General features: G+C 52.3%; 2 protein-coding genes across 26 annotated transcripts in view; one reads left to right on the top strand and one right to left on the bottom strand.

Moving 5' to 3' along the window:
* The window catches only part of BCL11A (BCL11 transcription factor A), a 137,548-nt gene that overhangs the window by 65,374 nt on the left and 56,553 nt on the right, over nt 1-15,621 (bottom strand). For 3 of the 25 annotated variants that reach the window (XM_086874644.1, XM_086874677.1, XM_086874702.1), the window contains exon 1: nt 5,603-6,024. The exons of 20 other annotated variants lie outside the window; for them this stretch is intronic. In XM_086874644.1, the coding sequence (XP_086730770.1) occupies nt 5,603-5,657 (55 nt within the window). In that variant the 5' untranslated portion in view covers nt 5,658-6,024. Of the gene's footprint in view, nt 1-4,381; nt 4,675-5,602; nt 6,046-15,621 lie in introns of those variants that run through there. 2 more of the 25 variants (XM_086874640.1, XM_086874694.1) reach the window with 2 other exon arrangements.
* LOC111926434 (uncharacterized) lies at nt 6,220-11,711 on the top strand. Its single transcript, XM_086879438.1, has 3 exons — nt 6,220-6,524; nt 9,394-9,492; nt 11,624-11,711. Exons 1-3 carry the CDS (start codon nt 6,220-6,222, stop codon nt 11,628-11,630), a joined length of 411 nt encoding a protein of 136 aa, XP_086735564.1. The 3' UTR covers nt 11,631-11,711.

Here is a 15,621-nt window from a genome sequence, read left to right as displayed (position 1 = left end):
GGGAGGAACGCACCGAGCCCCTTCTTCATGAATATTACACCCCGCTCCGGAGTCTGCCTGCTCCCCCCCAACCAAATCCATACAACACGGCTGTCAGCACGGCACCGAGGACAGGGATTCATCAGTTACAGGGAAGAGATTCTGCAGGAGCAGCTGTAGCATGCAGAACTCGGAGGGCAAGCACCGCAACTGTCTCCGTGTTCCTACACGAGGGCACATTTCTGACTCCTTGAACGATTCGGTGCTAAAATTAAATGGATAGGCCGAAAGAATACACTGCAAAACTCTTGTGGTAGTACGACAAGAAGGGAATATGGTGTTTTATTGCTGAATGTATTATTTATGTACATGAATTCAAGGCTAAAAGCACTGCACACACTCTCACACACATGGGTGTGTATCTTCCACCAGCCAGACCCACTTTCTAAAATTCAAAAATGCAGCGCAGACAGAAGGTGTTCCAATACACACAGACGCTGCACGTTCCCCGCACAGGCCGTGCAGGTAACGTGTGCATGTGTGTAAAAGAGAAGAGGGGGAGAGCCAGCCTGCATGGGCACACACCCAGGCACCGACACGCAGGGCAGACACGCAGCGCTCAGAACGCACGTGCAGACGTAAACGCACGGATTTGTGTCACTGTCCCCATCGGCCCATTTGCAGCTTCCAATTTAAAAACAAATCCTAAAGGCAGGAGTTATACACCCGAGGGGGGGGAGAGAAAGGGGAGGGTATGAGGCAAATAAATAAATAAATAAGGCCGAAAACCGAAATGATAAAAAGCAAGTGCAGCAGAAATGCCTGCGGGGTGGGGGGAGGCACCTCTCACTTTTGAGCTACTCCTCGGGATCCAAATAAACAGCAAGTTCAACACCAAGTCCACTCAGAGATATTAGCTGGGATATTTTTTAGTACTTAAGGAAATAAGGCAATCAGTCATTTTGCATTTTTTAATCCTGAAATAAGCGAATGCCTAAATTATCTTGAACATGTTAGCACTGGTGGCCTTCAGCATCTAAAAATCAGCCTGGCCAAGCAGCTGCCACATTTCCTCACAACAGTGAGAAGCGCCTTCTTTAAACTCAAAATACCTTGCCTAATGTTGTCAAAGTTGACAAATTTTCTGAATGAGCTCCAAAAAGCTTCATTATGAGGCTATTTCTGCTCACAGAATCGTCAGTGGATGCTCTAACGAGGCAGACTCGGCTCTCTTTTCTGTTGTTTTTTTGTTGTTGTTGGTTTTTTTTATTACATTACATTTGCAGAGAAATACCTTGGCAATCTCTGTGCAGTCTCCATCCCCACTGTCTTTCACGAGGGGAAAAAAAATAAATACCAGCACCGTGTCGGTGTTCCTCTGTCTGCGCAACACAACAGGCACGCTAACAGCAGCGAGCAGGAGAGGGTACTACAAATACAACCCACCTCAAAACACTGCCAGGTAACGCAAGTGAGACAGAATACAACTCCTAAACAGTTAATCAGCCTGACCTTCTTTAGTTGGCTGCCAATTTCACATTTAATGAACTTAAAGCCACAGAGAATCAAAAAATAGATTTTAATTTGACTGCACAATATTGGAACTGATTTTGATAAAGTGCAAAAATCCAGTGAACTCAGGTTAAATTTATTTCAACCCTACCTAGGCTGAATATTGAGGAGGAAGATCTGGAGTAGCTCCCAGTTGTGCTGCGTAAAATAATATTGAAAGAGCACACTACCTCACCGTACCTCAGCTCCAACTAGGACACAGGGATCCAGTCCATCATTTCTTGCCTCTAGTACTACTTCTAATTTAACGTAAGGTCAACCACAGGAATATGAAGGTTACATTCGTATTAATAAAAACAATGTCTTAATCGCTGGGGCTTTCTTCTAAACTTGCAGACCGACAGGAGAGGAGGCACAACGTGCGTCTCACGCTCCTCGGGAAGCCGGCAGAGGAGCAGGGTGTTTCTGCGGGATTGCCGGGCATGGCGTTTTTCTCCCCAAGCCGTTCCTTGCGTTGGGACCGAAGGGAGTAAATTATTGCAGGACTAATTCCACCGGTAGCTCGCTGCACGCCGCAGACAAAGGTATTTTGCGAATCTAACTTCGAGCTCACCGACTCTCGGCAGCAAAGAGACACAAAACCACCCGTGTTCCCCTTGCAACTGGCTTAGCGAGGAGCTCTGCATAATCATCACTCAATTATAATGTTTTCCCGCGGCCTGATTCCTTTCTGACGCTGTCACTATTATTTAGCAGGGGAAGGTAACCCGCTGCTTCCACACCAGACAGTTAAAAGTGGCACTGAACAAAAATAGACTTTGCTAAAAGTCTGTACAGACTGGGCTGATTTACAATCAAAACCAGGAAATGAAGTGGTAATTCAGAGGTTGCTGATTACACCTCCACATTTCACCTAATTAATTTTATAGGAGGCAAAGTTCTTGAAAATAACAAGATGATCAAATGTACAGATATAAAACCTGTAACCTCAACATTTTCTATGCTCTTAACGTAAATTATTGCTAATTAACAAGAATTATATACTAATGTATGAAATACGGCTGGCACTGTGTTCGCTGCAAAACATTTGGCTCCTGATGGAGGCAGAGCCAGCAAAAAAAAAATATGCTTTTTATTATTACTGCTACTTTTAGAACATAATATAAAATACCGGGATTACAAAGAAAAACCCAGAATACAATTCACCTGGTCTTGCCTCCGATTTGCAGGATGCATCTTTTAATTCTGGGGCAATCAAAATTCCCTGCCTGGGTCCCTAATCATCCGTCTCTATTTTTCATGCAAATTGCCCTTCCACCAACATGTCTTTTCAGCTTTCCCCCTTCGCCCTCCTACTCCCCCCTTCTTCCCCCGGTTCCCAGCCACCAAAACAACCGCACCGGCAAAAGCGGGATGGATTTTGGAGTGCCGGGAGAAAGGAGGTACTGGGGCCGATGGGGCGGGGAAGGGGGGTACCACAGTACGGTGAGGAGAAATGCCCGCGGGGCAATGCGGATGCGCTGCTGGGGCATTTCCCCGCACCGTACCGTGAGGAGGAGGAAGGGCTGCGTAATCCCAAGTTTGTGTCTTCGGATCGTGCGGTGCAAGGAAAGGGAGACTTGGGGGTACAATGGGAACCGCCAACACGTTATGGGGAGGGAGGGGAAACCCGGGGAGGGGGAAGGCGAGCATCCCCCGCTGCCTCCCGGAGCAAGCAAACTCCGCGCAAAATTAAGAACAAAGAAGAAGAAGGAGGGGGGGCGTGGGGGGGGTGGAGGGGAGGGAGCTGGGCGCCCTCCCCCTCCCGCCGGCCGGGAGGCAGCGGAGGAGCCGGCCAGGTTCAAGTTCGCGGGGCTGCCCGGTTGTTTGATCTCGCTGTGCCTCCTAGCGACCGAAGCGGGCACGGAGCCCGCCCGCCGCCTCCGCCGCCCCGGCCCCGGCCCCGCCGCCGCATCCCCGGCGCGCCGCTCCCCCGGCCCGGCCTCCCTTTCCCCCCCAGCTCCCAGCCCACCCACACCCCCCTCCCCACGGCAGGGGCGGCTCTCTCCGGAGGGACCCCCGGGCCCGTCCGGCCGCCGCTCCCGCCCCGCAGGCGAAGGCGCTCCGCGCCGGCCCGCGCGTTTCTCGGCGAGCAGCAGCCGCGGGGATCCGCGGGCATCGCCGCTGCGCCGGGGGCCGGCTCGGAGCCCCCCGCCCCCTCCTCTGCTCCCGCCGCGATCCCCGTTCCGCGCATCCCACTTCTACGGCTGACCGGGAAATGCACCCCCCGTACCCCATTTCCAGGGGGGCACCCATCCCCACAAGCCAGTGATGCTGCACCCCATCCCCATCCCGCCAATAAAAGAAAAAAAAAATTAAAAAAAAAAAACAAACAAAAATTAAAAATGCTCCCCGAAAAGTAGCGGGAAAAAGAGCGGAAAAACGTCTGGGGGCGGGGGGAGGGGCTGAGCCCCAGACACCCCCGGGTTTCAGGGCAAACTTTGGGCAGGCAGAGCCCCCGGCCGGCCCTGCCCGCGGCGGAGCTGCCGCCTGCAAAGAGCCAGCGCTGCTTCCTTCGCTCCATGTGCGAACCTGGCTGCAATGGCTGGGCGGCCGTGGGGGAAGAGAAATCGCGGCGGAAAGTTTGGGGGGTTTTGCGAAGGGCCGAGGGAGCCGGGGATGGTTGGCAGGAAGAAATGGCCTTGGGTTTTCTGCCATCCCTAGGAGGGAACAAAACCCGCCGAGAGTAATGGGAGAGAGAGAGAGAGAGAAAGGAAGAAATAAAGAAAAGGGGGGGGGGGGGGAAGGAGTGAGGAAAAGCATGCAGCATTTCCCCTTCCCTCAGGCTCACCCCGAGGAAAAGGGGATTTTTTTTTTTTCTCCCTTCCTTCCCACCCCCCTCGCCCCAAACCTTTCCAGCTCGAGTTGCCTTTTGTTGTGCAAAGAGCGCTCCCGCTTATCTTGCATCTAGCCCTGGTGTGTGGTGGCGGCTGGAGGGAGGGACGGAGGGAGCCGGAGAGTTTTTGTTGCGAACGGTGTGGTGGGGCTCGGGGTTTGTTTTATCCCTCCCGGGGAGAGCGGATTTGGTTTGGGGTTGAAATGCGGCGGCGAGGAAGGGGCCGTTCGCGGGTGTGAGGGTGCGAGTGTGTGTGTGCGTGTGTGTGTGCGCGCGTGTGTGCTCAGCCCGGGCTCGCTCTCGCCTGTGTTTGTTGGCAGGAGGCTCCCCGCACACGCGGTGCTTGTAAACATTCAGACACGAGATTTTTCCCAATCAAAATCCACTTCCACTTTTTTTTTTTTTTTTTGAAAATCTTCCAAAAAATAGTAAGCGAGCGGGAGAACGCGAGGCGAGGGCGAGGAGGGAATCCCAGCCGCCGCGGCGCGGCTCGGCTCGGCTCCCTCGCCGCCCGGTACCGTCCCCCGCCCCAGCCCCAGCCGGAGCGGCGGCGGGGCGGGCGCGGGGCGAGGTCGGGGCGGCGGAGCCCCGCACGGCGCCGGCCCGGAGCGGCGGGGGGCGGCGGGACGGCCACCCCGCACCCCGCGGCGGAAACAAAAGGGAGGCGGCCCGGCTGGGCTCGGCTGTGTCCCCCCACCCCCACCCCCGGGAGGGCGCCGCGGGGCGAGGGGGCGAGCTCGCCGGCAGCCCGGGGGGCTCCGGCCGCCGGACTTTCTCCGCGCTCCGCTCTCCCGCACATCCCGCCCGCCCGGCCACCGCGGTGTCCGGCGTCCAGCCCGCCGCTCCCGCAGGAATTTCTTCCCACTTTCGGCCGGTTGTGCCCCCGGCAGCCCCGCACCTCGCCCGCGCCTCTCCCGCTGCCGGGCGAGAGCTGCCGCTCTTGCCGCCAAAGAGCGCGGAGAGCGGGCGGCGAGCGCGGAGCGGGGCAGCGGAGTGCGCGCCGGCGGGCGAGGGGCACGGGCAGAAAGAGAAGAAAAGTCATCAAGGTGATTAAATTAGAGAGGGAGAAATTAACCGGAATGCCGAGAATCCCGAGCCGGCGCTGAGTTAATTTTTTTCCCGACTCGTTCACTCATTCCCACTTTTAATTTTTTTTTTTTTCTCCCTGTTCTTGCTCGAATTAAAAATTAAATCCGTGAAGGGGAAATTAAATAAATTGCTCTCCGGGTTACTTACGTGAAAATTCCCGTTTGCTTAAGTGCTGGGGTTTGCCTTGCTTGCGGCGCGACATGGTGGGTTGGTGGCTTCGGTGGCTTGTGAGTCGCTCGGTTCACATCGGGAGAGACGGGTTAGAGAGGAAGGAGACTCCAGAGAAAATATCTTCATCAATGTCTTTTGACATCCAAAATAAATTAGAAATAATACAAAGATGGCGCAGGGAAGATGAATTGTGGGATAGCAGTCATGGCTTTTTTTTTTTTCTTTTTTTTTTTTTTTGTGCAAGGAAAAAAAAAGAGAGAGAGGGAGAGGGAGAGAGAGAGAGGGAGAGAGAGAAGGAGAGAGAGAGATGAAAAAAATGGCAAAAGCCCCCCTGAGCTGCAAGTTCAAGTGCGGACGTGACGTCCCTGCGAACTTGAACGTCAGGAGCCTGGATGGACAGAGACATACAAAACATGGGCAGGGCAAGCCGGGGAGAGGGGAGGAGGGAAGGCGAAGGCAACACCAATGGACACTCATCAGGGGCTGGACATGAAAAAGAGAGCAGGACAAGCCAATGGACAGTGATCGCAGGGGGGAGAGGGGAGGGGGCGCGGCGGGGGGGGGTGCACCGGCCGCCCGGCGCACGCTGCCGAATGGAGCCGGGGGGCCGGGGGCGGAGGGGGCGGCGGTCGGAGCCGCGAGTGGCCGCGGAGGAGCGGGTGCAAGAGGGGACCCGGGAGAGGGGCGAGGGGGGAAAATTAAACACGCACACGGGGAGAGAGAAGGGAGGAAAAGGAGCGGGAGAAAGCGAGCAGGCAGGCAGGCAGCGGCAGCTCTCGCACGCACACCCCCGCTGGAAAAGCAAACACATCGGTGAAGCCACGGTCGGGCAGAGAGGGCTGCGGGGCAGGCTGGCCGCGGGCTGTGCCGAGGAGGTGGGGGAGCTGGGGGAAGCCAGGTAGGACCGGAGACCACCCAAAAAGCAAGGGGGGGGCATCCGGCTCCCGGCTTCCCCGCTCGCCCCCCCCATCCCCCTCGAAGCCGCCGAGTCCCCTCCTCCCGGGAGCTGCGGCCCGTCCCCGGGGGACGGCGGCGGCGGCCCCGCAGGAGGCTGGGGGGCGGCGGGGGCTCGGGCCGGGCCGCGTGAAACTTCGGCCCTTGCCCCGGGGCGGGCGGGGGAGCGGCGAGCGGAGTTTGGCGGGCGAGGAAGCGGCAGGCACGGGAGGAGAAGCCGCAGGAGCTGGGCGCGGGGGGAGCGGAGGGCGGCGGGACCTCGCAGTTTTCCCCGCGGGCTGCTGGCGCCCGCCAGCCCCGGAGCCCCCCTTCCTCCCCCGGCGGCGCTCCGAGCCCTGCCCGCAGCCACGGGCTCTGAACGAAAGCGAAACGCGGGGCGGCGCGGGCAGCGGGCTGGTAACGGGGGAGGGCGGGAGAGGGGGGGAGGCGAGGCGGCAGCAGGCACCGAGAAGTGGCTGGAGTTGGGAGGATGCGGCGGCGGCTGCAACTTCGCCGAAAGGACCCGGAGCGAGGCGGACGCTGCCGCCGCCGAGAGGGATCAGGTTGCGGTAGAAATAAGCTCTGGAGGCGAACGGGTGTGCGCGGAGCAAAGTGCGGCTGCCGAGGGAGTGCGAGGGGGTAACCGTGGCCCGGACAGCCGGAGCGGAGCGCCGGGGGGACGAGGAGCTGCCCGCCGCCGTGAGGGAGACTTGGCCGGGCGGAGCCGCGGCCGCCCGGGGCGGCGAGGGGGCGGCGGGGGCCGGGGCTCGCCGGGGACCTGTTGGCGGGGCGAGCCCGAGCGCGCTCCGGCGGAGCTGTCAGGGGCCGGGGCCGAGCAGCTCCGCCGTGCGATGCTTTCAGCTTCCCGCCAGCCGCCCCCCGGCTCCGCCCGCCGCCGCTCACTCCCCCCTCGCCCCTGCTCCCCTCCTTCATCCGTGGGCGCGGGGATGCGCCCCGCGGCTGCCGGGCAGGGCGCGGGAGCAGATGCGGGACGTGGCGGGGGCAGCCAGCCCGCAGGTGACAACAGCGGCGGCTCCTGGGCTCACGCCGCTCGCAGGGCTGGCTGTGCCAGGCGTGCACATGTCCCTGCGCGAAACGCGGGCGTGTGTGGCTGTACCGGAGATGTAGATACATATATGGGGCTTGATTTATATCTAATGGCACGTATAAAGCTTTTGAAGGTGGCTGCAATGTAAAAAGTAATGACTTTATTACCCCTGAAAGGTTCTGCGGTTCGCAGTTAACACTCCTCTGAATTACAATTCATTACGCTCTCTAAAGCCAACCTGCATCAGAGCACCTACCTGTGCTTATTCCCAATCACAGGCATCGTTTCATTGATTTTCTTTTTTTAAAAATCATAGCAAATTAAGCACTTGGTGACAACTAAATCTGTTTCATTATCGTGCCGTGTTTGAGATTCCAGAGGTGACTTCCCAGACCGCATCTCAAAACCTACAGTCAGGAGCTAATTTTACAGATGCTTTCATGAATGGCAGCGAGGATGTTCTTACCATCAGCATGCCCTTAATTCCAGCACCGTAAAAATGCCTCGATTTAAATGGAAACTCGCTGCCTTAAAAAAATAATATTTCATCCTGGCTGGATAATTATTAATATTAGCATTTGATCGCAATAGTGCTGGCTCCCCCTCGCTCCTGTACCCCCCCACCCCCCCACCCCACAGCGCTTCGCATTGTCATGTGATTGGAGGGAGATAACAAACCTCAAGAAAGAAAAGGAGTGAGAAGACATTTTTAACACGGCATGACCGCAGATTAATAATGCAGGTGGGTTTTTATTTCATTGTATTTTTAGGGGAAGGGAACGAGGCTGTTTAACGAGCAGTCGTGGACACAAAGTGACTGTATTTACAATCCTTGATGTGGCTTTCGGTGGGTAATAAATTATGACAATATTAAAATTATTTTCTGGCAGCCCAGTTAACTGCGCTGGGGACTGTAAAGCCCCTACTGATTCCATTTATGCCTTGTAATTGCGGTCCACGGTCTCGCTCTAAACCTTTTGGTGTATATTGTGTGTAAACTTTTAGCTAATAGACTTTTTTTTGAATGGAAGGACTTTTCTCGGTACTTCCTGCCGTATACATTTTGTCTCTGATCTCTGTGTTTAATGGCCAAGTCCTGGTTTATGCTTTATAATGTGTTGACAAGTTTTCTAACAGACTTTCTGAAATAATGCACATATATTCACGTCGGTTAGAAACTCCACAGTATTTTTAGAGTCGAGTAGATCTATATCCTAATGCACTGAGAGGGAGTGTAAATCATAGAGGATTTCATAGCCCTTTCAGTAGTTTTCTGTATGAAGTATGAGCAGCGTGGCCTCCAGACGTAACCTTTTAGAAAAAAAGACAGTGCTTTTATTTTATGGTGTAAAGTGCTTTTAGCTTCAGGGCTCTGAACGTGAATGTGGTCAACAAACAGCTCTTGCGAGGGAGTTTGCTCCAGCCTCAGCCCAGCGCCGGGCGCTGTGGGGAGGGATGCGGGGCCGCCCCCGGCCGCAGGACCGGGCTGAGCCCCCCCAGAGACACGGCAGCCCCCGCCAGTGTCCTGGGCTCCGACACCCCGCGGAAAGCGGGGGTGGGATGGCCCCCGGCGCTGCCGGAGAGGCTGATGATGGCAGCGGGGTCAGCCCCGGCGCGTCCGGGGGCAGGGGGCTGAGCTGGCACCGGCGGCAGAGACAGGGCCAGAGGGCACAGCTGGGGCTGAGAGCGCCCCAGGAGAGCTGTGGAGCAAGGGCGACGCACCCCATCACTGCCCCGCTGCACCCCACAAGCTACATCTCCTGTGTCTCTGCTTCCACCCTCGCAGCACCTCCGTGACACACCGAGCATCTCCAGCCCTCTCTGTAGCTCCTGCACGCTGCTGTCCCTTGCTGGGCTGTACTAACAAACCCAGTGTGTGTGGCAGGTGAGCACGGTGAGAAATGCCCAAATGCTGACTGTAACACCTAGAAACCCTGGTAGATTGGAAGGGAAGGTGAAAACAAACGCAGGCCAGCAGGGAAGATGACCCAGCGATCATGTTCTGTGGATTGACACAAACTTGTGTCACCTCCTGCTCCTCTGTTCTTTGCCCGAAATGCAGGGGATGCCTCGCATCGTGCTGCAGCGTTTGGAGCTGCTGTCACCCTGGCCATGTTACCAGCTGCTCTTTGGCTATGGACTCCTAGCCCCAGAGCAAAGTCAGCTGGAGGAATTGTGGCCCTACATCTCAGCAAATTCTGGGGCACACACTGAAATCAGAGACATGGTGGGTTTCAGGCTGCCTCCAAGGGGAAGCTAACCTTAGAGAAGGGTCTGTCTCATTAGCTGAGTGCCCATCCCGATTCAGGCTGTCTCACATGAACCCTGAGACACCAGCTCATGCCCTGGAGCAGCTGAGAGCAGAGGTGGGTACCCATCCCTGTCCCACAGCAATGGCAGTAACCTGCAGCAGCAGGACACACTGCCCAGGTAAGAACATTCATGCTGTAAAAATTAGTCTAAAATTTAAATCTGCCAAAATGTATCCGTCCCTTTCCTCATACCTCAGCTCTCTGCCTGAGAAACAGCGTGGTCCTCCCTACATTCAAGCACCAGAGATTCTTAGAGGTTGCTGTAGGAAGGGATATAAAACTAGCATTGAGAAGTGTGGCCTTCCTCCATCTCGGAGGCAGGCACCCAGGAGTGGGACCTGAAGGTGCAAAGGAGCGCAACACGGTTCATGCCACGTACTGCTGTCCCTGCCTATCTGCTAATTTAGTGACAGACTTGGCAGTGGGTGAGTTCAGCAACTTTGGTGGGCAAATGTTCCTGCTTCAAAGCTCCAACTGTCGCTCACTCAGAGCAGGAATCTCACTTGCCAACATTACAGAACATTAGGACCAAACACAAATTCCAAAACTCTGCCAGTTCCCCGGAGCTGGGCTGCATTATATAACGGCAGATCGCACGGGGTGCTTTCCGACACCGTCTTGATAGTCTCAATCAGGCGGAGGCAACGTGGGTGGAACTCTTATCACACCAGGCTGACTCCTGTGAATGAGCAGAGGACTTGCACGTTCTAGAAATAGTATGTGCATTAGTATTCCCGCAGGAGAAACTTGGGTGCGCTGCTTTGCCTTTTCTCCTTTTCCTTTTTTTTTTCCCCCTTTTTAATAAAGGCTTAAAATAAACTCTGATTTTGCAAGCTCTTACTAGCAAGCACAGCACACATAGCAGCGAGTCCGTGCAGGATCACAGACATCTGAGCGCCAGGTGACAGAAAGATTTCGTTATCGGCTCGCCCTAGGCAGGACCTGGAATAAAACCCTGAACTTGGGGAGACTTTTTTTCCATGGGTTTCCGCAAGGCCTGGGATTTCAGCCTGCCCCTGCTTGCACAGCACCTAGCACGATGGAGCCCTGAGCCTTGACTGGGCTTTCTGGGGATAACTATGAAATAAAATAAATGGCACAAAGTGCTCAGGGAACAGACTTTGAAGTGGCAAAAACTCTCCCTTGAAGCACACAAAGAGTTTTATGTGTGTGTGGGCAGGAAGAGTAAGGCATTACTAAAAATCTCATTTTTAATCAAATGTTTGATTTCAGCCAAACTGGGTTTAGTTTGCACTACTTACTTAGTTGTCATATTGTAGGCTTAATAGTTATACATTGTTTATAAGTAAACACGTAACCTGTCCTTGAGTGTTTCTATGCTACATTTCAAGCCAACATGATTTAAACTATGTGCATTTAAAACCTCCCAGAACCTGACCTATAATGCAAATCCATACAGTCTTAATTATTGCAGCACCAGCAGCACGGGTGAGGTAGCTGAGCTTTTGTTGCTGAAGAGGCAAGGTAGTTACGGTCTGTCAGTGCTCCTGTTACAGTCCCCATTTTGGAGAGGTTATAACTTGGGCTGTGTAAATCTGATTGAGCTGAAACTTGGGATTCCAACTGTCAGTCCATACAGGGAGTCATCATATGAATAAATGGCTTACCCATTGCTTGATTCACAGACTTTTATAAAATGATTTTTAATGGGTTTTAATGTTTTTTTCTTTTACTGACATCTAGGGTATGAATTTGGTACTTCTAGCTCTTCTGAAGCTCCACACTCAATGGAATATGTATAGATACCCAAGGTAAAGCTACAGCTACCCTGAGGATTTCATGGGGCACACCTGCCACCCTGACCCACCTGCGTGCTCCTATACACTAGAGAAGAGGCCAGGAACAAGAAATGACACTTCAGTTATCTCCAAAGAGGGTCCTAAATGTGTAAGATAAAGTGAACATAAATAAATATTTTTGCTAACAGTTTCACAGAATCTTTTAATCTTCCTGGGCTTTATCTTCCCCCTAGAAATGTGTGGAAATGAGTCCTACCTGTGTGCTGGCATCACTTAGAAAGGTATGAGCCACTCAGCTTTGAATATTGAGCCTGAGTTTAGATATCGGTTTTTGTTACAAAGGATTTTGCTGATAAATGCTCCCTACTTTTCTCTAGCTTTAAACTTCCAAAAGTCAGTTTTTATCACCTCAAATCACACTAAGACAAAGAGTGCATGTTTAGTTTAGATGCAGACTCGAGATTTTCCTTGACCCTACATCAAACAAAGCCCAGCCCAGAGTCAGAAAGATGAGCCATGAGCTGTGAATGGATTGCTCTCACAGAGCTGGATTCCACAGTTTCCGTGCCCACCTCCCCACACAGTTAAGGAGCAGGGACACCTGAACTCAAGAGCAGCATCTCCTTCTGTTTCAGGAAGAGTTTTAACCGAGCCTGACTGCAGCCTGGGGCTCTCACACTGCAGGGTTGTGTCCTGGGTGAGCCATTCCAAAACAAAGCACTGGGAGAAGGCAGGTGCTCCTTGGCAAGGTGTTCCACACATCCAAATCCCCCCATCACAGGAGCCCCTGATGGCACAAGTTGGTCCTTTTGTGACACTGCTGAGATCCCAAGCCATGCATCTAGGCAGGTCACTGTGTCCAAGCCTATGAGCAGTAGGAAGACAGGTCATTGACACAAACAGCTTCTTAAATTCCTGTTCTGACTTGAGCTGATAAGTGCACTTCTGTGCAAGATTAGATCCAAGGGGATCAAACTCTCCCGATGAGGAAACCTGGAACGCCGTACTCTGGATGTGGCAGGCAGGGAAAGGCAAACATTTTGTCTTGAAAAATAAATCCAGCTATACCTCAAATCAATTTTAAAAAGTAGACTAACAAAAATAACTCACTAATCTGAGAAATTCAACATCAGCAATCAAAAAGAATATTGAGAAATTAGTTTTGCTACACAAGATGAAGAAAGATTTAGTTGTTTACTTATCTGCCGCTGAACACAGTCCCTCCTTCCTAGCCTGCTTGGTGTGAGGGACAGTGGAAAGGACAGTGCAATAAAAAAGGATTTTCCTCCTCTAACTCTGCTTGATATAACCCCTGCCAGAGGAATCTACTTGGCCTTGGGTACTGCAAAATTCTTAAGCACATATTTATCTTTGGGCACATCAGCTGTACTTACATGCTTAAAGTAAGCATGTACTCAAGCATGCTGTTAGATTGGTCCCTTAACATCTTCTGTAAATAACTCACATTGCTTTTTAGAGCTTCAACTTTTAGTCACTTAGAATGTATTGAACTGAAATTTAACATACACAATCATCTTTCTCTATATTCATTTTATATTACTATTTCAGGTGACATTTAGGTTTAGCTTTTAGCTTCAGCCAAGAGGAAATGCGCCTGCTTTGCAGAACATGACATAGTTTGTGTGAGGATCTAGATGAAAAATAATAAATAGTTGAGAGAGCAGAGTCTTTTCTCTGTGCTTAAAAATAAGGACAGCTTTACTGTGGGTTTTCTCCTTTGCCATATTTATTCTACGCAAAATTTCAGCTTAATTGTTAGAATGCTTACAATAATATTTTAATGCAACTCTCTGTAGTCAGAAGAATAAATTATTATATAGCCCAAAGCCACACAGAAAGACACAGCACTGAGGGGGAGCAGGAGTGGTGGTGAATAACCTGTGATAAGAGCCCACTTCTTTGAGCAGTTGGGATAGTTTTGCCACCATTTGTTATTGTCAGCACATATAATTCTGTCAGTGCAGTATGAATCCTGGCTGCAGTGAAAAGAATGCCTTCTCCCACCAGTATGAATAAGATTTCACTCAATTAAAATAACATGCAAGTATATTGTATGGCATTACATAGAAAGCTGATGTGCATTAAGTATGAATGCTGGGGTTGGGGGGAGTTATTGTACTAATGCTATTGTTCACTGAGCAACTATTCCCCAGCATTTAAAAAAGCAAGGGAAATTAAATACAGAAATCAGAAATAAGTACAATGTTTGATATTACCATACTGAAATTAATGTATTCACAATTTAGACTGTAATTTACCCTATCGTATTTAGTTTCACAGCATCTGAGAGCCTGGAGAGAGAGAAATAGATGTAAACACATGGAGAGAGAGCTCCATGCACTGTCTGTGCTGACACACACCTCCCTCAGAGGTTTGGGTGCCATATCCAGCATGGATTTATCCACAGGGTAAATCCAGGCCATACAGAGCACCAGTCTGTAAGTGCTATCCCCCACAGGCAGCAGGGAGAGCTTTGGTCTAGGTGTGGCTGGAGCAGTGGGATCCACTGCCATCTCCTCCCGAACAGTGCTGAACAGCCCCTCAGGTGAGCTACAGGCTCCTGGCACCCTGATGGTGCTGCCCACAAATGAAGGAATCTGAACATTTAGGGATGTACAAGGGCACAGCAGTTTTCGTTCCTACGAGGAAAGTCGAAAATGCCTCACAATAGGTGTGTCTTAGGTAACCACTGCACTTAGAGCCAATAAAAGTGAAACTATTCCCTACTGACTCTTATATTCAATGCCATACTGCACACCTATGCATTGCTTATGAGCGGGACTAAAAAATATCTGTACCATGACACTGTACTTTTAAAGTGTCGATTCAACGCCTTTCCCAATCTCCAAGGATTGCCTCCTCTTTAGACTTACACATTCAGTGAATATGACGAGGCTAATTATTTTTCCCTGAAGTGCTCAGTGGTTGTCTCTAGCACGGACCTCACATCTTCAGCCTCAGAACTTAAAATTAAAAATAATTTAAAAAAAAAAAAGAAACACACAACTGCTTTTTTCAAATCCTAGGACAAAAATCAGTTTGACAAATTCCCTGCCATGGGCTTTACCATGCTTTACCCTTCCATCGAAGCCCCCGCGCACGTAGAAGCCTCTTTGCCATTTTTGAGAGGGGGCTCTGTATTTTCCTGTTACCTTTCCTTCCTGTAAAGCAATCAGGGAGAACGGCAGGAGGCACCATCAATATGCAAATTGCTGCCAGATAACTGGTTTCGCTGGTTCCGCCTCGGGAAGCGGCACCGCCGCCGCGGGGGCACCCGGGGGGCCCGGCGGTCCCTCCGCGCCCGGATCCCCCCGGGATGGCCGCAGGGACAGCGCTCCTCCGAACCCCGCGGCTTCCCCGAGTCCTCCCTGCCTTCGCGCTGCCTCACACGGCCTCCTTCGCTGCGCTCCTGGGCGCTTCTGCTTGGGCATCGCTTTTGCAAGGGGTATGGGAGTGCCCTCCCTTCGCCCTGAGAAGTGCGGGCAGTTTGATGTCGCCTGTCTCTAATTAGAAGATGGAGATTTTCGGGCCCCCGTCAGCTCACCTGAGAGGTGCTCCCAGGCATGGAGCAGGAAAAAGACTGGCTCATCTGTGGATGCTCCCATGTGGATCTGTATCCAAAGCACACATCCAGGCCCTCTCTTTTCTAACTCAGTATTTGAGGGATGGAAAGGGAGCCAGTGGTGTCTAAATTAAAATGAAACTATAATTCACAGGTAAGCATTTACAAAAGTACACGAGCCCGTTTTTAAAAATCGCAAAGAAACGGATCTCAGGTGGGTTCTGGTTTGCTCTGCTGACAGATTCAAAGCAGCACTGCTCATCACACCAACCTTCTGCAGGGCATTCATCAAAACCAAGGGAGTATTTTTAAAACCCCACCAAAGTAAACCATTCAGCTAATTTATAAGCGTTCAGATG

Source organism: Cyanistes caeruleus, chromosome 2 (genome assembly GCF_971803275.1).
Source record: "Cyanistes caeruleus chromosome 2, bCyaCae1.hap1.1, whole genome shotgun sequence".
In the NCBI taxonomy this organism is placed as follows: Eukaryota; Metazoa; Chordata; class Aves; order Passeriformes; family Paridae; genus Cyanistes; species Cyanistes caeruleus.
Note: the sequence above shows the minus strand (reverse complement) of the source record. Positions and strands in the feature narration are given on the sequence as shown.

Excerpts from the sequence above, each read along its gene's own strand:
- LOC111926434 (XM_086879438.1), top strand. The coding sequence starts at position 6,220 with ATGGAGCCGGGGGGCCGGGGGCGGAGGGGGCGGCGGTCGGAGCCGCGA. Across the intron at positions 6,525-9,393 it reads GGGGAGCTGGGGGAAGCCAG|CACCTCCGTGACACACCGAG; the intron begins GTAGGACCGGAG and ends CCACCCTCGCAG.